Source organism: Peromyscus californicus, unplaced genomic scaffold, assembly GCF_007827085.1.
Source record: "Peromyscus californicus insignis strain IS unplaced genomic scaffold, ASM782708v3 Scaffold_17__1_contigs__length_78620276, whole genome shotgun sequence".
In the NCBI taxonomy this organism is placed as follows: Eukaryota; Metazoa; Chordata; class Mammalia; order Rodentia; family Cricetidae; genus Peromyscus; species Peromyscus californicus.
The window spans coordinates 10,178,841-10,204,033 of NW_026294469.1; the positions used below are offsets into that span (position 1 = coordinate 10,178,841).

The 25,193-nt window shown below is 38.8% G+C and overlaps 1 protein-coding gene across 2 annotated transcripts in view; it reads right to left on the reverse strand.

The window, feature by feature from the left end:
• Positions 1 to 359: 359 nt before the first annotated feature.
• The window catches only part of LOC128112403 (desmocollin-3), a 41,368-nt gene continuing 16,534 nt past the window's right edge, over positions 360 to 25,193 (reverse strand). Inside the window, exons 6-17 of one of the 2 annotated variants that reach the window (XM_052741418.1) lie at positions 25,024 to 25,168; positions 22,523 to 22,689; positions 19,111 to 19,245; positions 18,535 to 18,720; positions 11,258 to 11,517; positions 11,003 to 11,145; positions 9,078 to 9,302; positions 6,343 to 6,567; positions 4,790 to 4,911; positions 4,195 to 4,449; positions 2,289 to 2,331; positions 2,112 to 2,209 (exon numbers count right to left, since the gene is read on the reverse strand). In XM_052741418.1, the coding sequence (XP_052597378.1) occupies positions 2,305 to 2,331; positions 4,195 to 4,449; positions 4,790 to 4,911; positions 6,343 to 6,567; positions 9,078 to 9,302; positions 11,003 to 11,145; positions 11,258 to 11,517; positions 18,535 to 18,720; positions 19,111 to 19,245; positions 22,523 to 22,689; positions 25,024 to 25,168 (1,890 nt within the window). In that variant the 3' untranslated portion in view covers positions 2,112 to 2,209; positions 2,289 to 2,304. Of the gene's footprint in view, positions 2,210 to 2,288; positions 2,332 to 4,194; positions 4,450 to 4,789; positions 4,912 to 6,342; positions 6,568 to 9,077; positions 9,303 to 11,002; positions 11,146 to 11,257; positions 11,518 to 18,534; positions 18,721 to 19,110; positions 19,246 to 22,522; positions 22,690 to 25,023; positions 25,169 to 25,193 lie in introns of both variants that reach the window. The other variant, XM_052741417.1, reaches the window with a different exon arrangement.

Here is a 25,193-nt window from a genome sequence, read left to right on the forward strand (position 1 = left end):
CCCCCCAACAAAGCAAACGGATAAAAAATTAACTCACCCTAAAGGATGATTGAGTTTCTGGAAGGTTTGCCACCTAGGTGGATCTGCTGGAGTTCTTTGGAACAGCTCTGGCAGGCAGGAAAAGGAACCCAGGAGGCGGGCTGAGCTTCTGGACTGGTGCCAGACCTCCCAAATAGGGTATCAGTGGGTGCTGTCAAGAAAGCTGCAGCACAGCCAGGCGGTGGTGGCGCACGCCTTTAATCCCAGCACTCGGGAGGCAGAGCCAGGTGGATCTCTGTGAGTTCGAGGCCAGCCTGGTCTACAGAGCGAGATCCAGGACAGGCTCCAAAACTACACAGAGAAACCCTGTCTCGAAAAACAAAAACAAAAAAAAAAAAAAAAAAAAAAAAAAAGAAAGAAAGAAAGCTGCAGCTGCAGCTGTGGCTGGAGTGTGGGGAAGAGCCCGGGAGTCTGTGGCTCTAAGGATAGCAACACTTTGTCCCCACTGTCTGCTTTCGGGATGCTTTGCCTCCCAGCACCACAAAGCCTCCAAACTTAAAAGACAGTGTCAATTGGCTCTGCATCAAAAGCAAGAGTGGTGGTATCTGCCTGTAACTCTAGTATGCAGAGGCTGGGGCAGGAGGATTGTGAGTTTGAGGCCAGCCTGGGGTATGTAGAGATGCTAGCCCCCCAAAAAAATATATAAATGAAGAGAAGGAGGACAAGAGAAGAAAAGTAGAAGACAAAATAAGGGGGGGGGCAGTGATGAAGGATGTAACTTCAGCAGAGACCAGCACTAGGTCCCAAGAAAACCATGTCATTTCTGTAAATTCCTGAGGATCCCAGCAGTATAAGGGGCAAAGGAGCAGATCCTGTAGTGAGCTTCTAATTGAATGTACAAATCTTTACATATCCTGGGAAGTGAATCCATTCTTCCACGTGCCTTTCTCTTTCTTTCCCACTAAAACTAGAATATATATTTCTAAATTGAAACAAATTACACGAGCAGGCTGAGCTGACACCTGAAGGTGTCACACAATGCACAGTGACCAGGCAGGAGAAAGTCTGCCCCTTTAAAGCCCCAATTTCCTGTTACAAGATGAGCCACATCCAGCCTTATTTTCAATAATTTCCATTTTCCTCTTGGTTTAAGTTGCATTGTGTGTGCACTTTTGAGGAAATACTCACTGGCTTCAGACTGTGCTGGAATAAAGAAATCGCTACCCTGCACCATAGGCTAGCTTGCCAAATACTCTTTCCAAAGTCCAATAAAGTATTTGATAGTGAAATCAGAGAGAGGCACGTCCGAGATCTTCAGCTTTACAAAAGTTTTATGTAATTTGTGTTAACATTTCTGTCCTGAAACATTCTTCAAATAGTGTTACTTAATGCTTGGCTTGATTCTTAAGCCATCCTTAGTAGTGTGTGGTGACGTGATATTGGTACAACTGAGCTGTTTTTAGACAATATTTTACCCAATTCATTTGTTAGAAATATATCTTCAGGGCAGGGCGGGTCGTTTACAGACCCTTGGCTAAATCCAGGACTACAACATGAGCTCTGCTGGTTCTCTATTTTAATCCTTGTACTTTTTGAAAACTGGTCAACAACAAATCACTTTAACAACACAAATTGGTAGGGGGAGGCTGTAAGACGTAGAAATGTTCATTATATGTGCATACACTCCTTGACTCACAATGTGGTTGTATCTTAGGAACACTGAGTGGAGACACATGCACTGCACACTGCAAAGGGTCATGACCCTGGGACAGACCAGGAACCGCAGCCCACTGCCCCTGCTGAGCATTGCAAGAATGTCACACACAGCACACAGCCAGCCTGCAAAAGATCAGAATTCCGCAAATGGTTTCTACTGAATATGTGTCAATTTCACACTAGACTAAAGTCAGAATATCACAAGCCAATATAACTCAAGACCATTTTGTATAAGTAGTGACTCTGTTTTATAGTATCGTCAGTTCAAACTTCTGGAGTAACTGCTAAGGCTATGTCGAATTGTAACCCTGTGCCATTATCTCTTTGTGCATGTTTCTGCCAATGTAAGAAATTTGGGTTCCAAGTTGTTTAGAAAGTCGAGTCCCTCTTCTTCCTGCTTTTCACTGCAGCAGCCTACAGAACCTGCTGGAGATCCTCTGCCTTCGTAGTTGTAGGTGAGGACGTAGTCTTGGGATGGGATGTGGTCTTCATTCTGATTACAAACATGCAATTTCTGTAAAGTCCAAAAAAGAGGGATTGTATTATTTCTTTAAACAACTTCAATATATGAACAGAAAATTTATTTTATTTACCTTTTATGTTTAATTTTTAACCAGTGTGTCCTCTAATGGAGTCCTACACACAAAAAATGCACATGATTGGTCTATATTACAGCCATATCATAATTCAGTATAGTTTGCATTTTTAATAATCCATAAAAATATAAAATAGGTCTACAAATGCGATATCTAAGTACATTTAAGTCATCATGAAATATTTATACCCAAATGTTTTGTCTATAGTTGAGGTCAGTTTACAAAATGGAGACAATATACCAAGTGATTGGAATTTGTATATGGATATCGAATGGTCCTAGTTTTAAGTAACTTTGGTTTACTAACTTGTGTTACTTTAAATTGCATTCTCCTCAAATATCACTTTGTTATTTTGGAAACTAAAGAAGGAAAGCAATGCATGAAAGCATACTTCTTAAGCCCATCAGTGTACAGTGAATATAAACTAAACCTCTATTGTGTGCAATGATGAAATATGTTTAAAAAATTACTGCACTCCAAAGTAGCCAAAAAGCAGAGATATATCCCTAGAAAATCACTGCAATTAAAATCATCAGCTTAACTCACACTGCAGAAACTGTGCTTTGGTTGTGAAGCAGCCAAGCCTTTGACAACTCTGGCCTCGGTGCTGTGTCCTGCTGGCCTGTCTTCCAAACTTAAGGCTCCCTTTGCTGACCTGGCTGTGCAGTCCTCCGCTAACCCTCAGCTGGTGGCCAGCTGCTACCCACACCTCCCATGACCAGTTACGGCACTGCAGGGCATTCCTAAGGGAGCGTCTGGACCTCTGTCCCTTCCCATGATCTTATGTGAATGCTGTCTTCAAATACAAAACACGTAAACACTTGACTATGACAAGATAGAAACAAAACAAATGCTATGGACATGCAGTAACTGAGAACCCTCTTCTAGAATATTTATTGCTCGTGTTCTGTCCAGCACAGAACTAACAGAGTCAGGTACAGTGTTTGCCACAGAGGCACCAGTGCCCTCTGATACAGATACGGAATCAGTGCCAGAAAGAATGTTCAAACAAGATCCCCTACCCTGGCCCCACAAACAAATCACATGTGAAATGTTGTACACACACACATACACACACACACACACACACACACACACACACACACACACACACACACACCAATGTAATTAGAATCTTCCAGAATGAAGCAAAGACATTAGTATTTCCAAAAGCTTTCCAATGTTGATGTGGACTGAGATTCACTCATTCAATCCTTTCTTTCACAGCATTGCTTCTCTCTAGATGAGACACTGTATATTTGCACAGTATGCCTTATGTATTGAAAATAATTCATATGATAGTGTGCTGTAGTTTTCAAAATTCTTAAGAATAAATTTCAAATGTCCTCACACACTGGGTTCTTTAAACATTCCACATTGCATATCTATGTGACCACTCACCACAACCTATAAATATGTCTAACAATAACTAGTCCATTTAGAATAAAGTAGAAAAGTAAAATAAGTAAAAAAAATTCATGTATAGCCTAAGTAAAACATGTTAATCTTTAACCTAAAACTGCATTCATATGTTTATGTTTTCATAGCAAAATACAAGTTTGATGTGGGGAATATGTATTTGTGAGGAACTAAAATTTATCTTCACATTCCTTTTTTTTTTTTTATCACAGGGGGTTATAAGATAGATGTACACCTAAAAATGAATCTTTGGAGGCAGATATTAGAAGCCTCTGGTCCTCATAAGATTCTCAAAACTGAGTGTGACAGAGGGATCAAAATATTTAAAATTTAAATATAACAAGTTCAAAGCATTATTTAAAATGACCAGAACTAACAAGAGAAGGCACATAAAACACTGTGGCAAAGCAGTTTCTTGAAATGTACATTATTATCAGTGTTCTACTGTTCTCTACTTCCGAGTAAAGCATCTGGGGACACTCACTTCGCCGAGGCGGGGCTGAGTGAAACTGTGCCACTCTGAGTAAGTGTGTCTGCAAATGTCGGTCTCCATGTGTCCGCCTCTGCAGGAATCCAGGGTGTGGTGATGCCCAGCCACACGGCAGGAGTCTAAGGTCTGGTGCCCCTTCATCATCTCAATTGTCTCCTGCCCACCATTTCTCATTCCCGATCCCATTGTACCACAGAGGCCTTGGCTGGAGTTGTTGGCAGTCTGGGTGGTGAATCCATTGGCAGAGCACTACATTATAATAAAACAAGACAACGGTAGGAGAGGGGGTGTCAGAGAATTTCACACATTGCAGAAAGCAGTCAGAGTGATGACTGTTGTCATCAATCCACAACATAAAAGACTAAGCTGAATTAATACTATCGAAGAGTGGGAAAAATAGAACTGGAAGGTAAACTTGTTTTATTAAGTTCATTAAGTACCACTCTAGAAGCTCTGGAACAGTGGCAGACTGAAGATTTACAGTTTACAAGATTCCAACTATTTACAAATATAAACTGACTCCCAAATAACTTCACAGGGATGGATCTTAAAACTATAGAAATAATTATTCACCAAAGAAATTACTTACCACCCTGTCATCCCCAGGTGCTTCAGTGTTTGATATAATTAAGTTTTGCTGGGCTAAATCTTCAGGAAAATGCTTTCCTTTCCGGGCAGTAACAACTCCACATACTAAAGTCAGCAGCACCGCTGAGTAAAAATAAGGAGAGATATATTTTTAAAAGAACATACTTAATTTACCAGACATACAAAAGTGACCATCCTTTATGGCTTATGGCCACAGGAGGACAGTAAGAACATTGAACTGTGCCTTCTGTCGAGTTGTCTGGGTCTTGCGAAATTCACAGGCACAATTTGAATTATGTAATAATCACACGTGAAAAGTGTTTAGAAGCATGAGTTCAACTGTAGATCTTAAAAGTCTCTAACATTTATTTAAGTCAAACATTGAAGATATTTACTGATTCCCAAAAGATCAGTTTGCCAATTGAAAAATAAAAATAAAAACTTTTCTCAGAGCAAATTTGTTTCCAATAAACATAATTAAGCACATTAAGCACATTTTGTATCTTACTTAGACTTTTATCCGACATCATAATAGGAGACTTAGGATAATAAACCAACAGTAATAGCAGCGATTTACAGTGGTCCAGAAGAATGGCTAGCACACTGGCAAACCACAGCTACTCTTCTAGCCCACCACATGTTTGTGTATGACCCATGACCTAAGATTTTTAAGCCTTTAAATTGTTGAAAGAAAAAAATAGCAATAATTCATGATATGAAAATTACAGGAAGCTGTTTTAATCCCAGAACTTAAGAGATAAAGGCAGGAAGATCTTTGTGAGTTTGAGGCCAGCATGGTCTACATAAGTGAGTTCCAGGGCAGCCAGAGCTGTATAGTGAGACCCTGTCTCAAAAATGAACAAAACAAAACCCCCCCAAAAAATACGCAAACACAATAATCACAAGAAACTCCAATTTTAGCATGCAGATTTGAAGTGCTGAGGGAACACAGCTATGCCTTTCACTCACACTGATGACCTCACACCCACAACAGCATGACTGAGTCAGTCTACTTACTGTACTCCAAATTTTCCCTCCTGTCAAAATGAATTTTTTTTTTTTGGTAATTGTTGAGTTTTTGGTTCTATTCTGTTGTTTGTTATTTTTGTTTGTTTTGCTCTCCCATGAATCCTACCTAGTACAATTTTCTGAAATTTAGTAGGTGTTCAAGATATATTTATTTTGGGGGCTTGAAAAAATAATAAATGTATGTTAGGCATTTAGATGTTCAAATCTGATAATTTCTTATCAGTGAACTCATTGGACTGCAAAGAGTAGGTTACCACCATTGTCCCCATAAATGAGAAAAAGGAAGCAGAATTAAGTAAACTAAAGACCTTTTAACAACTCTGTCCAAGGGTGGAACCTATCTCAGAAAGGCTCGTGTTCCCTCAAATAGTGACTATTGAAGCACAACTACCGTAGACTACAGAGGCAACTTGTAAAAGGAACTCGCACCTGATAGATTCTTCTCTTTATTTACTTCCCAAGATCCTTTCTGACACTCAGATCTTTTATTTTGCATTTTAACTTCAAGTGATTGAAAGTACTTACAAAATAGCAGTGCGATGCCCAACAAGATGGCAAGGATGGCCCACTTCCCCAAGGTGACCCCTGAACTCCTTGACCTGGCCATACACTGGCTAGGATGAGTACAGTCACACAGGTTGACTCTCAAGAGTTTGGTCGTGGATTGGCCTGCTCTGTCTTTTACACTCACAGGAATGGTGTATTCTTGAACTTCAGCATTTTTCCGATAGGACAGGCGGGCAGCTGTATCTTTAATAAAATAAAAAGATTTATTTTGATTGATTGATTTCAGGTGGAGAGTTGTACACATGTATGTGCTCACATATACAGATCCCGTAAGAACCTCAGCTATCATTCCCCAGGAACTGACCACCTTGATTCTTGAGACAAGAACTCCCATTGCCCAGTACTTCCAGATTAAGCTAGGCTGGCTCGCCACCAAGCATGGGGACCTATCTCCTCCCCACCACCAATATTACAAACAGGTACTACCCTTCCCTGATTTTTCATGTGGGCTCTGGGGACTGAACTCAGGTCTTCACACTTGCACAACAATCACTTTATCAACTGAACTCTCTCCAGTCCAGTGATTACTTATTCTTTCTTACAAACCTACTCCACCACTCTTATTGTAAAATACCCACCTGCTAAATAAAAAAAAAACTGCAAAGGGGGGCTGCCTTGATGCTTCCACCCTTCTAGGAATTAATATTACCTTAGACATGTTTCTCCTTGTAATTCTATGAGAGACAGCCTTAAAGAATAAATTTGGATTCAGATAAGGAATGCACACCTGAATTTCTAGCATCTGAAACTAAAGAGGCCAAAAGGGGACAATGAAATTGAGGCTAGCCTGAGCTACATAGTGAGATCCTATTTCAAAAGGCCAAAATAATAATAATAATAATAATAATAATAATAATAATAATAATAATCAATAATAATCTGGTATTGAAATGACCTAGCAACATTCCAGTAATATCTAATTTCCCCTGATCGATACAGAATAAGAATTCTAGCTTGGCTCTTAATGTAGAGGTCAAAACTTTTCCTTAATTCCAGCTCATATTCTATTTAAGAATCTATACCTGAATAGAGAACATTCTCAGTTTTCATGCTCTAAGCCATTTACCTTCTACCGTCTGTCCATTAACCCTCTGGAAAAAGCAATGTTTCAAAGAGCACAATACTTCCTATATGATTAATGCCTTGTATGTGGCAATAATCTCCTTAGCAGAGCTAGTTGTATTACTTCCCTTTATAAAAACATGGCCATTTACATCATAATACTTAGTTTCTATCAACTATGATAGTCAACTTCCCACAATGGTCCTGATAGCGTATTTGAATAATGTTATTCTCAATTGACCAAAGCTCTATAGATGTTCAGGGGCAATTATAACATCCTTGGGCCTCTATAATAGACAAAAATGATGTCACAGTGGCACAAAATACAGCCCAGAAAGCATCTGAAATTTGCACAGCTTAAATTTCTGTTAGAGCTTTGGGGGTTTGGCTACACCTTGTACCCGAAAGCTTGCTAGAGCACTGGGAATGGTTCCTGGGTTATACTGGAACACTTCAGCATCACCAGTGTTTAAAGAAAGATTGTGCAAATCATTGACCTTTTCCAAGACGACTGGCCAAGTCATAGCTATGTCATATATTTGTAATAGTTCAACAACCTTGGATTTTCCTTATCAATCAACTCTGCCCTCTTCCAATGATCTCCTGACACTACTGTCATCAGTATAAGACATACATCTGGATGAAGAATGGTCTCCTTTCCACAGTCTCAATGCATTACCCACTGTCATCTACCATACAATGGTCAGTCTCCTCGGCTTGGCACATAAGACTCATCACCACCTAACTTCACCCTTCCTTACACTCGAACACTCAGAATTCCTGATAAAATCTTCTAAACCCAGATACTACCAAATTATTCATTTCCCTATTGTGTTTTTTCCCATATGCATATTCTTTAATCAAAACATTGATTAAGCAATCAATTTTTAAGTAGTTATTAGCTGCTAGTCACTGGGCTCGGTGCTGAAAGTGAGAATATGGATTAAGAACGCTGTGAGAAAAGACAGTTGGTAAACAGCAGTCATACAAGGTGTGAGGTGCGATTAACATGTGATGCAAAAGGTCACATGTTCCTCCTTATACTTCTGGGATGAGTTCTCAGAGGTCTAGCAGCTGACCTGAGGTAGTGCCTCCCTGACTCATCCCTATACATATACTCAGGATCTGCAGCTTATCCGACCAATAGTAGGTAATGCATACATTTTAAGTATGAAACTAAGACACAGTGAGGGTGATTTTTCTAGGGCAAAATGGACAGCATATATAAAACTTAGTAGCATGAAAGAACATGGTATTAGGAGCTAAAGAGATAGTTCCATGGTTGAGAACACTTACTGCTTTTTCTGAGGGCCAGAGTTCATTTCTCAGCTATATTGGACAACTCACAACTTCCTATAACTCCAGCTTCAGGAAATCTGACAATATGACACCCTCTTTTAGCCTCTATGGACATGCACACACATGGTGCACACATGCACGCACACAAACACTATAGATAGATGATTACACATGCACATACACTTATACATGCACACACTGGCACATGCATTGGAAAAGGCTAATTTAATATCCTAAACTTTTGCATTATACTTTATGTAAATTAACATGTAAACCCTCCAGTAGTTAATTCGCTACTTCAAATCATATGAATCACTATTTTTCTGGAATACCATTAACTTGGTTGATGGTCCAGATTCTGTTGACTTCTGGAGAAGAGCTTGCCAAATTGAACTGAAAGGGAGGGCCGTTGACAGGCTCATCAGCATCCACAGCTGAAATGTCCGTATACCCCATCTTTGGCTTGCAGATAACAAGATAATCTTGAAGTATCACTGGTGCATTGTCATTCACATCCTCAATGTTCACTGCAAGGGTTCCTGTGCATGATTTGCCCTCTGAGAAGAGAAAGGGACAAGGTTGAGTAAAGTTCTCTTAGAGTATCCAAAGAGGAAAATAAATTTCAATACACACACACACACACACACACACACACACACACACACACACACACATATATATATGTATGTATATATATGTATATACATATGTATGTATACATACATACATACACACAAATATAAATTTTTTTTAATTTATTTTAATTTATTTTGCAATACAATTCAGTTCTACATATCAGCCACGGATTCCCTTGTTCTCCCCCCTCCCGTCCCCCTCACCTTCCCCCCAACCCCCCCCCATTCCCATCTCCTCCAGGGCAAAGCCTTCCCCACAGACTGAGGTCAACCTGGTAGACTCAGTCCAGGTACACACAAATATAAATTTTAAGTCTAGGTCCTACATATGAGAGAAAACATGTGTCTTTTGTCTTTCTGAGTCTAGCTTATTTCTCTTAACATAATGATCTTTAGTTGTGTCACTATTTCATTTTTCTTTACAGAGACATGAAATGTCATTGTGTATACGTACCATGTTTTCTTTATTTTTCCTTGCATCTAAACTGGTTCTATTTCTTAGCTATTGTGCAGCAATGAATATGACACATGGGTTGCTTTGAGCTATGTTCACTTAGAGTCCTGCAGGTATATACCCATCAGTGATACAGCTAGAATCTTTATTTCCTGAAAACATAATCTTTGCTTATTTGATGAACAGTAAATAAGAATATGAATGAATATGAAGAAAGCTACAGATTATCTAATATGGTTCCTGCAGCTGATAATATCAGATACAAGTTTCAACAAACCTTTTGCCTGAGTTACTATAAATAATAGAAACAAATGCTGAATTGCAAGCTTTCCTTCCTTGGGCTCCTATCAGGAGGTTTTAATAGATTGCATTCAGGCTCCACAGCCAGAGGTTCTAATTCAGTGAGTATAAGATAATGTCTACACATTGAAATTACTATTATTTAAATTAAACCACAGGTAGAGGAAATTTACTTCAAAACCAGAATTCAAGTTTAGAAGCATTTAATAGTCACCTGAATGAGTAAAAACCCCTAGGTAAAGTGACACAAAGATATCTGGAGAAGTCTGAGGAGACCATTGCATAGTCTTTTGGTTAGGTTTGATCACTGACCTTTACCACAGAGTGGTGCAAGAACTAAGTTCCTACAGATAGTCTATAAAGATGCATAAGAGATGTGTTATTTAGCTAAGCATGATGGCTCACACCTATAAACCCAGCACAGAGGAAGCTAAGGCAGGAGAATTGCCACAGCTTCAAGACCAGCCTTAGCTACATGGTGGGTCTGAGGTCATCGTGGACTACAGAGTAAGACTATGTCAACAACAACAAAAGCATCTTTCTGAGTGTGGAGGTGCAAGCCTGTAACCATAGCACTCAGTATGCTGAGGCAGGAAGAGCAGGAATAGTAAAGGTCATCCTTGGCTACAGAGTGAATTCAAAAGCAGCTTTGGCTATATAATACCACCTTATCAGAAACCAAACCAACAAAACCAGAAATAAAGAGTATCTTCTCACCAAAGTCATCTTGTAGGACAACAAGAGAGATACTGGTCTACAAGATAATTTTCAAGAGTTATGTATAGTTACCACAAATTATTTCTGCACAAGAATAATTGCAATTTATTCTTCCATTCTATTATAAAATACTAAATTAAAACTTTGTTACCTTGGTCTATTGCCATGACTGTAATATTATATAAGTCATTTCTTGGAGTCATGGCTTCTCTGTCTAGGACTTTTGATATGGTGAGCAGCCCCGAAACTTCTTCAATGCTGACCCATTCTTTAGGATCCTGCAATTTTCTATACCTGTTAATAAAATAAAATTGTCTAAGTGTTTGGCATCAGAACACATCTCAAAATAAATTACCTGTTTCAATTATGACAACTGCATTAGCACATGGTTGCTGGATTTGTGTACCTTAAGCCATTGCTATTCTTGGTTTCAGGATCGTAGGCCTTATAGCCATTGATCTTGGACCCCACTGCTGAGTTTTCTTTGATCCGCACATATTGCTCAGGGGGGTTGCATTCTGGCCCCTCGTCCTGATCTTTCACATGAACTGTAACCAAGGCCCGGTTCATGGTGGGTACTCGGCTTGCAACTTCTCTGATGAATGGAGCTTCATTGTTCACTCCAATCTCTAGGGTCACTTGACGGTTTTCTTCATAATCTAATGGCTTTAAAATAAAGGATATGCATGTCAGCTCAGTGTGGAGTACATTTGGTGTGGCGGACCACAAGAATATATTATAGAGATTCAGCTGTGTATTAAAGCTATACTTTGACCGGCCAAGGGTCTATCAAAAGGCAAGCCATTTATTATGAATATTTGGTGTTATCCAGCTTTTAATATTTCAGCTGTCTTTTGCTATAAAATTCTTGCATGCCCAAATATTCCCAGATGAATTGGCAAACAGTTCAGCTGCTCAGACCAACTGAACTTCTAGGTAACTAATTTCCCTGCTCAAGCCAGTACTTGGATAAGGTCATGTAGGCAAAGACAAGTTGGTGGGAGACACATAGCTTTGTTTCTTGTGCTAATGAAGCTCAGACACCCTCTTACCTTGAGCCTAGTGGCTCTCTAGAGCAACTGACTAAGAACAAAAGAGGTTTTTACATATCAACTTGGAAGATAGAGCAACTTTCCTGAGGTGGCAAAGAACCCCATGGCCAGGGGAAGGACAGACAGGCATTTTTCTGTAGAGCAGACAGAACAGCATGACCAGGGAGAAGAGAAGAACGCAGAGGTAATGCAGATGGTAAGGCAGAACTCTTGAGCCAGGAGTAGTGAGCAAGTAGAGATGGAGGGAGAAGAAACAGAGGATGAAGATGAGGCTGGAAGCATAAGAGCTTAGTTGTTAGCAGGACTTTGAGGGAACAGTAAAAGAGAGGCAAAGAGGAACTGAGTGTCAGGACAGAACTGAAGCTATGTAGACAGGATTTCATCCCAGAAAAATAAAGTAGACAGATAAAGAGCTTGGTATATCTAGATTTATTCTTGTCCTGAATGCCTGACAGAGCTGTAGCTGAATAGTTGGAATTTTGTCTTAGAGGAATAAAGTTAACAGACTTAAGAGCATAGTCTACATAGATTTTTTTCCCCTCAGATATTTCACGCCAGACGTAGCGAAATCTCCAGACCCTGGGTAAGCCATAATTTGGTATTTCAAGCAGCTGGACATTTTTATTATTATGGCCAAAACTACATAATAAATTCATGCTCATGTTTTGTTAAAAGGGACTTCTCTTCCTTGCTAGAGCTATGGTCATGTGCTAACCAGCCTTTACAAAGGGTCGCCTCCAAAACCTCCACAGATGGATTTACAAAGCCATGGGAAAGAAATCCCTCAACTATTTTTTTTCATTCTTTTAAGAAAAATTTTATCAACCCAGAAGTATTGTAGAATTATGTCAATGTCTAAGAGGCTGAGATTGGGGCCAGCTGACCCTGGTATTTGACAAACCTTGTAAAATTGGATGGTAACTTCAACAAAATCCAAAAGGTGAAAATATTTTATTTACTTTCTGACTGTTTTGTTTTTGTGGGGTTCTGGGAATCTGGTTGGTTTGTTTCTGTTGTTGTTTATTTTCATCGTTGTATGATTAAAACCGAGTCTTACTCTACAGTCCAGGCCAACCTTGAAACTCGTTGTATTGTCCAAGCCAGCTCGCTTAAACCTGTGATGATGATGAGCCTCTTTTCTTACCCTTGAAAGTGCTGGTATTACTGGTGTGTGTGCCCTCACTCAGCTCCCAAATATCTACTTTAAGCACCCTTATACAGGACATCTAATTGAGCCATCTCTAGGCTGACTTTTTTGAAGCAAAATCTACCCAGGATCTCATTTCTTCTTAAGAATCCACTTCAGTTTTTGAAGATTCCTTCCTGAATGATGTAACACTATCTTCTGTTATAAAAATTATATTTGTGATAATTTAAGACTAGTATTTTGGCCCTGTCTGTCATTTACCACATGGACTTCTCACAACAGAAATTCAGAAGAGTATCTGTAAGGATTCGGTCCTTAATTACGTCACCATCCTGCGACGGTGTCCCAGCCTAAAAAGCGGGTGGGCCCTCTGTGCACCCCCTCTTCTCTTTCCGCTCTCTTTCCTTCCATCTGTCATCTCCCCCCCCCCCCCCCCGGCTTTAAGCAGTGAGTTTAAATTCACTGAGTCCTCACATCTATGTGAAGCAGGAATTTCCATTATCCCGTTTACACACCAGCAGTCTGGAGAATAGGAAGAGAAACTGGCTTTCCTGAAGTCAAAAGATTTCATTTGGGTTAGAGTTTGAAGCCAGGTGGCTTGGACTCAGACCATTTCCTTAATGGGCACACTTTAATCTCTCCACATCACTAAATCAATTAATTCTGTTCATCAACCTCCAGATTTTTACACAGAAAACTCCAGTAAAATCCATAAAACACTATTTTCCACTCTACTGTGAAGGACACCATAAGATGTTTTCTCTGGTGGTCTTTCTACTGACCAAAATAGTCACTTGCTGAATGTTAAACAAAATCAAAACATATACATGAGGGACCAGAGAGATTGCTTGGTGGTTAAGAGCGCTTGCTGCTGTCCCAGAGAATTGGAATGTTGTTCCTAGCATCCTTGACAGGCAGCTAACAGCTCACAGCTAACCACCTATAATTCTAGTTCCAGGGGATCTGACAGCCTCTTCTAGCCTCCATGGGTACCACCACATACATGAGGGGAAATATATATATTAAATTATAAATAAAATTGTTTTCATACTGTCCTCACACCTAGATATCAATAGATTGAGAAACAAATACCCATACATTCTCTAAAAAGCCAAAAACATTGATGAATCTTAGAATTTATAGCATGCAAATGAAGGGTTTTTTTTTTTTATAACTATCCCAGGAAACAACAAGAAAGAACTATGAAGATCCATTTGTTCGCTGCTACCAAGGACCATGTCACAAATCATATGCTGGGGCAGCCATACAGAGACAAGGACAACCTCAGGCAATGAGGAAGTGAAGGACATGCAGGCAACCTTGGCAGTTCTGGCTGAATACAGCTGTAAGATCCAGGGCAGCTTCCTAGAGCCTCACAGTATCTTCCTGCCAGCTCTCTGGGCTCCAAGTTAAAGAGGTAAGGAATGCAAGTTATCTCCAGACTAAGGCATGCTTTTGCTTCATTACAATAAAAATGTACTCAAAAACATCCCACATGTGCATAGTGCTAACAAACTCTCTAGAAAGTCATGGAGGTGAAATTTAGGACCCTCCATGTAAAAATGGCCAAGATCTATAATTTTTCCACTCAAAATTACATGGATCAAGACAAGTTGGCAAGCTCTAGACCACTTAGAGAAATATACCCAAGTAATTCTTGATTCAGTCTACTAACTATTCAATTCTTTCAGGTATAAAAGAAGGATTAAAGTATATCTCTAGTATATGATTCTAACTAGCAATGAAGAACAAGACTATTAGAAATGATATATATAATAAATATATATATATATTATATATATAAAATAGTTTTTTTCATACAATAAGCTACGATCACTGTTTCCCATCTCTCAACTCCTCGAGGCCACATTCTCCCTACCTCCCCACCTGACCAACTCCATGTCCTTTCTTTCTCTTTAGAAAACAAACAGGCAAACAAACCAGAATAAAACAAACAAACAAAAATCCAACTTCTTCAACTTGCAAGGAAATACGGTCTACCTAGCAGAGGTGAATTCCAAATTCTGTGTTCAGTGGGTTTGATTTATGAAAGGTAGATCTTCCATTGAGGTTAAAAGGTACCTAAGGCCATAGCTGCACAAGTCTTTTCCTAGGAAAAAAAATAAGCCACCTTTCAAGATGAGTGTTTCTACTATGAAATACTGTGAGGAATTCAGTTTTCTAAGATTTTGCAGAAAGAAAGTAGAAGGGAGAATTTGACATGACAGATACAAATTGCACTGATAAAAATTTAGAACAAAAAGAGATAATATTAACAAAGGAGTTAAGACAAAAGAGATATTTTTAAAAGTGAACTCAGAAATGTAGAACCTAATTAAAATTCCAATACGAGAAGACCCTTTCATGTCAATGAAAACATACTCTATCAAGCCAGATAACTCAAATAAAGATAAAGAGAACATGGCCATATGACATGAAGCTGGAAGAGCAAGAGCAGCCTGGGATAGTAAAGGTCCTGCATGAGGTGGATGTCCTTTAGCACGGTGGCTCAATGGGCAGGGTTTCCTGTCCTGGAAGGGGTAGACACTCAGCTGTTGGTGCATGTAGGGCACAAACTACCTAGCCAACTTATGTGGGCCACAATGTTACTTCTGTTTGACTTAGTCTCCTTACTAAAATATTGGAAGTAATATTAGAAATAAACCATCCTGGGTTATGAAAGTCAAATAAATATTTAAGTTCAATGGTGTTGTTGTTTTTCTACTCTCTTTTAAAGCACAGGAAAGGGGAAATAAAAAGTGTGTGTGTGTGTGTGTGTGTGTGTGTGTGTGTGTGTGTGTGTGTGGTGTTGCATTTACCTAAGTATACAGGTGCATGCACACACATGCAGGTTTGGAAACCAGAGAAGAATGGACTTCTGGAGTTTTCCTCTATCACTATCCACCTTGTTGATTTGAGATAGCATCTCTTACTGACCAGAGGGTCATCATTTTGTCAAGACTAGCTAGCCAGCTAGCTCTCAGGATCCACCCATCTCCATTCCCATGTATTGCATTATAGGCACACTCAGTCATGCTAAGCTTTCCACACAGGGGATGGGGATTCAGACTCAGGTCCTCTTGCTTGAAAATCAAGCACTCTTACTCACTCAGCCATCTCACCTACATCTAGAACTACTTCTACAAATCAAAAATGAGATTGATAATGAAGCTTAGCAGCAACTACGTAAAAGGCAAGAACTGTAGACAAATTTCAGTTGCAAATAGGAATGTAAATCCTAGACATATTAAATTGGAAAAACATATTAAACACAACTGCCACACAGGAAGAGTCACACCCACGATTAAGCATCACCTTTTCTAGGAATTAACCTGCATTGTAAAATTACACAGGTGTGTCTGCACATGTGTGTAAAACACACACACACACACACACACACACACACACACACACACACACACACACACACACAAACTCCAAGGTTATTTGTTTTAGTATACTTTCAAATCACAAAAAGATTTCCACTAGTGTGGTGCAGCTTATACTCATGCCATGAATACACTAAAATATCTATACCATAGAGTTCTCAAAATGAAGAACTGTTTATGTCCAGTATGGTAATGGTTTCAGAGATAATTTTTGTGTAATGCATGGTTTATACTTCCATAGATGTGGAACAGGTTTTAAATCTACATAAAAATTTACAGATGTCAGTGTTTTAATCTCAGCAATATGCTAAGAGAAGGGTGACTTTGTTCAAAATACCACATATGAGTAAGACTGCTTAAGCACATGTGCATGTGTGTATGCTTGCATGTGGTGTGTGTGTGTGTGTGTGTGTGTGTGTGTGTGTGTGTGTGTGTGTGTGTGTGATACCTTTGAAACATCAAATGTGAAGCTGGAAATGCTTACTGATTCTTCTAGGAGAACCAAATTCCTGAGGAAGAAGCAGGAAATTTCACTACACATTTTTATTTTTAAACTAAATCTATGAATAGTCTACTTATTAAAATCAAATTAAAGTAAGTAATACATTTATTGATTGTTAAGTTAAGTAACAAATGGTCTATTCTCGTTTAAATCAATTAAATGAGATAGCTCACAGTGTTCCTGTCATTTGGTAAATAACAATTTACAGCCAGTGTTGGGTTGCTAGCCAGATATAGACATGAAAATATAACTGGCCTCCTTGAGAATAGACTGCAAACAATCACAGGATGTGAAAACTGCTGAGTGAGCTTACTGGAGCACGGTGTCATGGAAAGGTCACCAATGTGGGAATGTTATAAACCAGATTTTCACTCCAGGATGGATAATTGTTATTTGCCTTTCAGGAACTGATTTACCCCCATCACCATCAAGTTGTTCATTATTATTATTATTATTATTATCTATTACTATTACTATAAGTTGGGGATATTAATACCTATCCTAAAGAAGCAACATCTAAGATTAAATAATACTTATGTCTCATCCATTACCTGTCACAACAATATGCATAGTTCATAACTCCTACACATATTTGCTAGATGTAGGAATATAAATTATGCTCATTTTAAAACTATGAATTTGCATAATAACTATAAATATAATTGAAATTGTCATGTTATAAATAATGGAAATAAATACATTTCGAGGTTTGCTGGAGAGAAAAATTTCTACTCTATACATCTAAAATTCAGTGAACATGAGCCAGAGACAGAGCAGAGACATGCTGAAACAGACATTTGATATGGAGATTGTATGTCTGGCTGTTTCTATTTGGACAGAACTTTCCAGGCCTTGACATACAATCCTTTAGAGCTTTCCCATAGGAAATCAGCTAAAACCAGCAAGGTTATACTATATTCTCATCAATAGGTAAGTGGCCCTTACTCAGTGAATAGACATAATACCTGCCCACAGGACACTATTATCTTTTTATTCAAGGCTAGAAATATAAAAACAAATGTTCATGTCAAACAAAGACCTTCCTGCCCTTATGACTTGAGACCAAGAATATAGCATACAATCAAATAACAGTATATACAATAAAAATATGTCCATTCAGTGCTGTCTTATGTAATACTTTATTCATAATAGGTATTGTCTACTAGGGATAAAATACCAGGAATATATCCTAGAGAGAATGAGAAGAATATGGGGCTTCTAAGTTACATTGGGAATACCCACTAAAGAACATAAGTCACAAATGGACACAGAAACATTTTCCAAAAAAGAAATGTGTAGCTCTTATAGACATAGACCCAGGCCCAAGGATGTGAGTTGTAAAGAAAATGACTTGTGCAAAGTTATGTTAAGAGCTTAAGAAATAAGGCTCTCTATATGTGGGAGGGATGCCACTGGAGATACATAGAGATCTCTATAACAGTATTCTGGCATACACAAGAGCAAAGAAAGAGGAGTCACATGGGAACCAGCAGACTAATCAGTTCTCTTTCAACTTGACTAGGATAGGATCAGAAACTGTCTAGCTGATGAAAATGCTAACTGGCATGAAGTGCTTATTCGTTAACTAGTTACCTTCACAACGCATAGAACACCCTCATTAGTCGCTGGGTCTGTTGTGATTTTGAAGCGCCCATTCTCATTTCCTTTTAAGATGGTAAAATTTGCCTTCCAGTTGGCACTCTTAATCAAGTCCTTATCATCTACAGGTATGCGCAAGATTTCAACATTGTATGTGTTTTCCTCCACAGAGGTTTCGTACTGGAAGAAAAGAAAGTCATTAAAAAATTTACTTGCTATTGAACTTTCACAAAGTAAAATGTTTCCTAATTTCCAAAAGAACTTGCCTTCATGGTGTTTACATAGACTACCTAAAAACATGATCACAGATAGTATTGTTTCAGGAAACTTTAAGACAATGAATATTTCCTACAAATGTAGACTGATGTTACTGCCCTTCAACAAGAGGTAGCTATCAGAAATATTAAATCAGGAAACAGAGGCCATGTGTAGATGTGTATACTATATATTTGAATTGCAGTTATATTCATAAGTGAACACGTGCCTCAAAGCATGTCAAAAACTTTAAAAACCCGGATTAGTAAAGAGAAATAGACAGAACAAATATAGATTTGTATATTCTAAACTTACAGCATTTTGTCTGAATGTGGGTGCGTTGTCATTGGAATCTTTCACTGTTATGATACAAGTTGAGGTACTGATTAGTCCAAAAAATTGGCCGTTCATGTCTTGGACTTTCATTATCAATGTGTATTTGTCTACAACCTGAAAGTAAAACAATTATTTAATTAACTCAGATTATTTAGATTCAAAAATAAAACCTGTGTTGTACATTCTTTTGCTTGTTTTCATTTTATTTCTACGTTTGGATTACTCTTAAACTTTGGTAGAGAAACATAACTCCGAAAAAGTAGTACTTTACAAAAAGACATACTAAGAATTTAAACATTTTCTAATAGAAAACAGGAAAGTCAGAGATGGAGTGCAGAGTAATGACATTTGAGTTTTATAATACTCTCGAGGAAATGCAAGCATTGTCTAGAGCAGTGATTCTCAACCTGTGGGTCGTGACCCTTTTGGGTCAAATGACCCTTTCTCAGGGACCACCTAAGACTATCAAAAAACAAAGATATTTACATTACAATTTATAATAGTAGCAAGATTATAGTTATGAAGTAGCAGTGAAAATAATTTTATGGTTGGGGGTCATCACAACATGAGGAACTATATTAATGACTGCAGCATCAGGAAGGTTGAGAACCACTGGTCTAGAATAACTTAATCTAGTGTCATACTGTGAACAGGTAGGGAACCCCTACACTAGATAGGTGGTCCAAACCTGAGGCAGTAGAAACAAAAGCAAAGGGAAAAGGAGTTGAAATGTATTTGGGAGTTAGAGTAGAGTGAGATTTGATAATCAATTATTCACTTGAGAGATAAAGAGGTGCTTGAGTATGATACGGTGGACCAGGTTATACAGGTAGATAGACAAGGCCACCACCAGCCACCATGGGAAGTCCAGAATAAGACGGCTCTCTTATTCTGGTAGCAATATTGCAGAGGAGGATAAGGAGAGCTGTGAACATGATGGGGTTTATTTATTTATTTATTTACTTGTTTGTTTGTTTGTTTGTTTGTTTTGTACATGCAGGATTTTATCTGCCTAATGAGATCTAATAAACAAGAACCCAGACCACCTAACTGTGTGATCCACCCCTCACGGCAGGAGGTGGTGGTGGGGAGGCATCCTTCAGGTTTTGATGAGAGGAGCTGAGCCATGACAGCCTCCTCAAGCACAGGGAAAAGAAGACAACTAAGCAAAGAGTATATATGAAGAAGGAACTGACAAAAAAAGCAAGAGGAGAACCACAAATTCAAGGTAAAGGCTTTAATATGTGGCAAGCACAGAGACTAGAAGGCCATTGGAAGGTCACAGATGACCTCTGGGCATGGAGTAGGGACCAGGACATGAAGAGATTTGTTGGAGGTGCGCAGTCATTATGGCTGTACTTTCTCCTGTTTCACTTGTCTCCAGGCACGCCTTCTCCTGGCTGTTTTCGTTTCTAGAGTCTTCCTCTCAGCCTCCAGTGTTCTATTTCCGTGCTCTGCCTTTCTCACTAGAAGTCAGCCTTCTCACCGTGAGGCACTCCTCCAGTAGTCTTCAAGACACTGGTAGCCTGTGCTTTTCACCTAACTTCCCTAATTTGCAATCTCTTTTGTTCATTCTTGTCTTCACCCCCTGTGTCACTCTGCACAAAATGTCTGTTCACACAAAGTCCCATTATATTTTTGTTTGCAGCCTGAGAACAGATCAAGTTGGGAACCTTAAAAAGTGTAATAACCAAGTCTTATAATCTTTAATTATTTTATGCTGCTTAGCCTCATCAATTTTAATCTGTAAGATGGGGGAAAGCCATTTTCAATTAATTAACATACCCATTTTACATACCAGAAATGCATAAAAATATCCATAGTATATCTTACAACTTTCCCATTTATTGCTTTGATGACTAATCTCCATCATCAGCCTGATGGAATTTAGAATCACCATGGAAACAAACATCCAGGTATGTCTGCCTATGAGAGAGCGACTCGCTTCGGTGAACTGAAATGGGAAGACACCTGAATGTGGGCAGCACTGCTCCACAGACTGGGCCCTGAACTGCACGGGAGAAACCAGCTGAGCAGCAAGAATTCCTCCCTCTCCTCCTGCTGCAAGCGCGATTGTGACCAGCTCCCTCAAGGTCCTGCCACCATGACTCCCTGCCCTAATGGACTACATCCTTGGACTAAATCCCTCCTTCCTTAGGCTGCTTTTATCAAGTATTTTAAAACTAATACAGTTAGTGTTGTCCCAAGCTTTACCACACAAATGCTCCAATGTTACAAAAAAAAATTAAACATTGGGAACAAAAACCTCTGTACTAGTTTGTATCCCTTTCTGTAGATTCCCACATTCCTTCCTCTTTCCTTTGGAGTCACACTTCATTGATTGTTTTCTAACATTTGTTCTTGTCATAGTAATCATTATAGGTACATTATTCTAGCTATAGTGGAGACCATGGACATGTCCCAATAAAGTCACTTTGTACATGTGGTTCATCTTCTTCAGTTGATAATGCTTGACTCTGAGTTAAACAGCTGACCAAACAGAGAAATGATAACAAATGATTCAAAGACTTCTTGAAATAATTTGACTTGAGCAAACTAATCAATTTTTCTATCATATGTCTCCTACATCCACTTCCCAGCTCTATTCTCCTCCTGTTCCGGTTATACTTCCTGCCTGGCCACGGGCCAATCAGTGATTTATTTATTGACCAATCAGCAACACATTTGACATACAGACCATCCCACAGCAGTTGGATATTTATTATACCTTCCTAATCAATCAAGTAAAAAATTTTAAACACCAAGTAACATTCACAGAAAGGAGTTGAATACAATTGCCACACATGTGACCATATGCGATTACTAGCAAATTTAATTTTATCCCAAGTAATACTTCCCTTTTTAAAAACTGCACACAGCTAAGCCTGTTACATTCAGTTGAGGCTGTACCCCCATGGGAGAACTTACCCTGTTGGAGGAAGGGATGGGGAAGAAGGGGAGGAGAGGGAGGAGGAATGAGAGGGAGTCTATGGTTGGTATGTAAAATGAATTAAAAAAATTAAAAAAAAACTGCATATAGCTAGACTAACTGAATAGGGATCCGGATAAGAACTATACTCACCAAAAGAGTTAAACCTTATTGCCCTGCATGACTGCAGAAGCTTTTACTGCTCTGCAACCACCTAGCTTCACACATTAAAGGAAATAAAATAATATGCAACAATTTTCCTAAGAAACACATTGTATCCTCCCTTTTAAACACCAATCAAATTCTATTTCTATTTCTTAAGGTTTCTCTTACATATGGAAGTAGAAATAATGTTTAAAAACTAGGAAACATTCCAGGAACTTGTATTTTCTTATACTTCAAATAAAATACAAAACAGAACAGCTAGTTTAGTAAATGGGAAAAGAGTTAAACCCACACTACCTCTCTGTCCATGTAATGAGAGACGGTGGTGATGACGCCGGTGTCAGGGTGCACAGAAAAGAGCCCAGGTGACCGTGGGTTCTGCTCCAAGATGCTGTACTTGAGGCGTGTGTGCATCGTGTCCGGTTCATCTTTATCTGTGGCACAAACAACTCCCACCACAGTACCTATGTGTTTAAAAAGAAAATTTGAACTTCCAGAACAGCACAATGTGTTTGGTGTCTACACTTTTCAACTTGTCAGAGTGACCGTGGAAATCTAATTTAAAATGTGAATCTGCCCAAGTGAATCACATTTAACGGGATATAGGAAGAGGACTTCTAATGGAGAATCTAAGCATTCTAGCATTGGGAGTCACAGACTAAAATATTTGATAGTAAATTACCGAAAACTAAATGTCAGTCAATAATAAATTCAGAGAAGGGCATGGGGTTATATTTGTATTACCAACACTAAAGAGGCTGAAATGGGGGGATCATGAATTTGAAACCAACCTGGGCTGTATAGCAAGGCCCATCTCAAAAACAAACCAACAAGGTTAAAATAATATCAATATGAATTCCAACATATTGCAATAAAAAGCCAACTAGAGGCATAAACAATGTCTCCTAAAGTAATTCAGTCTTTTTTATGAGACTTAATTAACAGCTAAACTAAGACTTGGGTTAGTATAGTTATGTAAGTGATCAAATTGATTTTTTAAATTTAATTTATTAATTTATTGGGGATATGCCAAAGCACATATGTAAAGGCTAGAGGACAATTTGCAGGAATCAATTCTCTTCTATCATATGGGTCCCAGGAATCAACTCAGGCCGTCAGGCTTGGTGGCAAGCTCCTTTACCTGCTGAGCCATATCCTAAGCTCTCATGGCGATCTGTTTTAGTCCACCCTTTGATCTCCTATCATTTGAAGACATTTCTCTCTGTCTCTTTCTTGCTCTGTCTGCTCTGATTTGACTTCTTAATTGATTTATCTTCAAGAGCTTCACAACATTAACAGGTCTGAATGTAATGGCTTCAACTAACCCAGGTTAATGGAAGCCAAAGTGTTTGTCCTTGATCTCCAGGGAAAACTGAGACTTAGAACCAGAAACATGCAATAGGGCCATAGAATCATGAAGCTGAGAAGTATTTTTATATATACATCTCATGTTCCTCTGACATGGTGTGATGGTGTGTGTGTGTGTGTGTGTGTGTGTGTGTGTGTGTGTGTGTGTTTGTGTGTGTGTGTGTATGTGTGTGTGTTTACAGATGAAAGAACTCAAAGACTGTCATGTCTCCTCTCAGTGACTTAAAAATACAACATGTATGAGAAAGTGTGTTTCCTAAGCTCTAAACTGTCCATCTTAATTTAATTTCACATGTGTGCAAAGAGGATGTTAACACTGGACAATCAAATCGTCACAGTAAAACAAGGATGGGAAATGCAGATATAATACAGTAAGGACATAAGCAATGACCAGAAATCTTACAGGAAAAAATAACTACCATCTTTTACTCCAGAGCCCACAGTCTCACTGTATGGTGGTGTATACACTTCATAATGCAAGCCTCAGAAATAAAACATGACAAATGCCACAGAAATAAGACATAGAAAGAGAAAGCTTAGGATAGAACCTGTGTGATCGAAGTGTCCCTCAAATTATTTAGTGTTTATTCTAAGTTATATGTAGTAAAGTAATTCAAGAAAACAGACATTTAAAAAGAACTTAAAAACTGTATCCTCGGTCCCTATCATTTGATACTTTTCCACAGCCCCACTGAAATATCTAGACTACGTTTGTTTTGACTGTTCATTCTACCTTGTGTCTCCTCTTGAAAAGGGGGATATGATAAAACCACATAACGAGAAGATAAAGTAAGATGCATGTTACAAATATCATACAAAACCTGACTAATGGCCACATCCCCTGATTGATAATTACTGCCACACTGACCATGGTGGAAATTCCTGTAGTACATGGCATGTCGATTGGAACTGATGAGATTTGACTAATGTTTTCTGATAAGTAACCCATGTCTGTGTTATCTCATGATCAACTGGCCATGAATATAAAAACCCCAAGGGGGAGAAAGGTCCACTGAAAAAGTGTTTGTCTTGTGAGCACAAGGACCTGAGTTTGATCCCCAGAATCTACATTTAAAAAGAAGCTGGTAATGATGGTGTCCTCAGAATCCCAGGGCCGGAGAGTCAGAGACAGGTGGATCTCCAGAGCTCAATGGCCAGGCAGCCTAGCCTACTTGACAAACTCCAGGCCACTGAGAAAAACACTGTCTCAAAAGAAAAGGCGATTGTTACTTGAATGACAGTTGTACTCTAGTTTCCACACACACACACACACACACACATACACATTTGCGCGCGCGCGCACACACACATGAATGCACACATGCATGTATACACACACACAATGCAAAAACAAAAACAAAAAACAAAAAATAAATATCCCACTGTCTCAAGGATATACACAAACATGTTTGACATAGAAATAGCCTTACCAAGTCTACTGCTTTCTGGAACTTCAAAATTATAAACTGTTTCTGTAAAAAGAGGATAATTGTCATTTTCATCCTCTACTTTGATGGGCAGTGGGAGAGGTAAATCGGCTGAATAGCCGTCTGCAGTGGATGCGTAGGCGATCAGCTGTGGAAGAGAGTAAGGCAACATC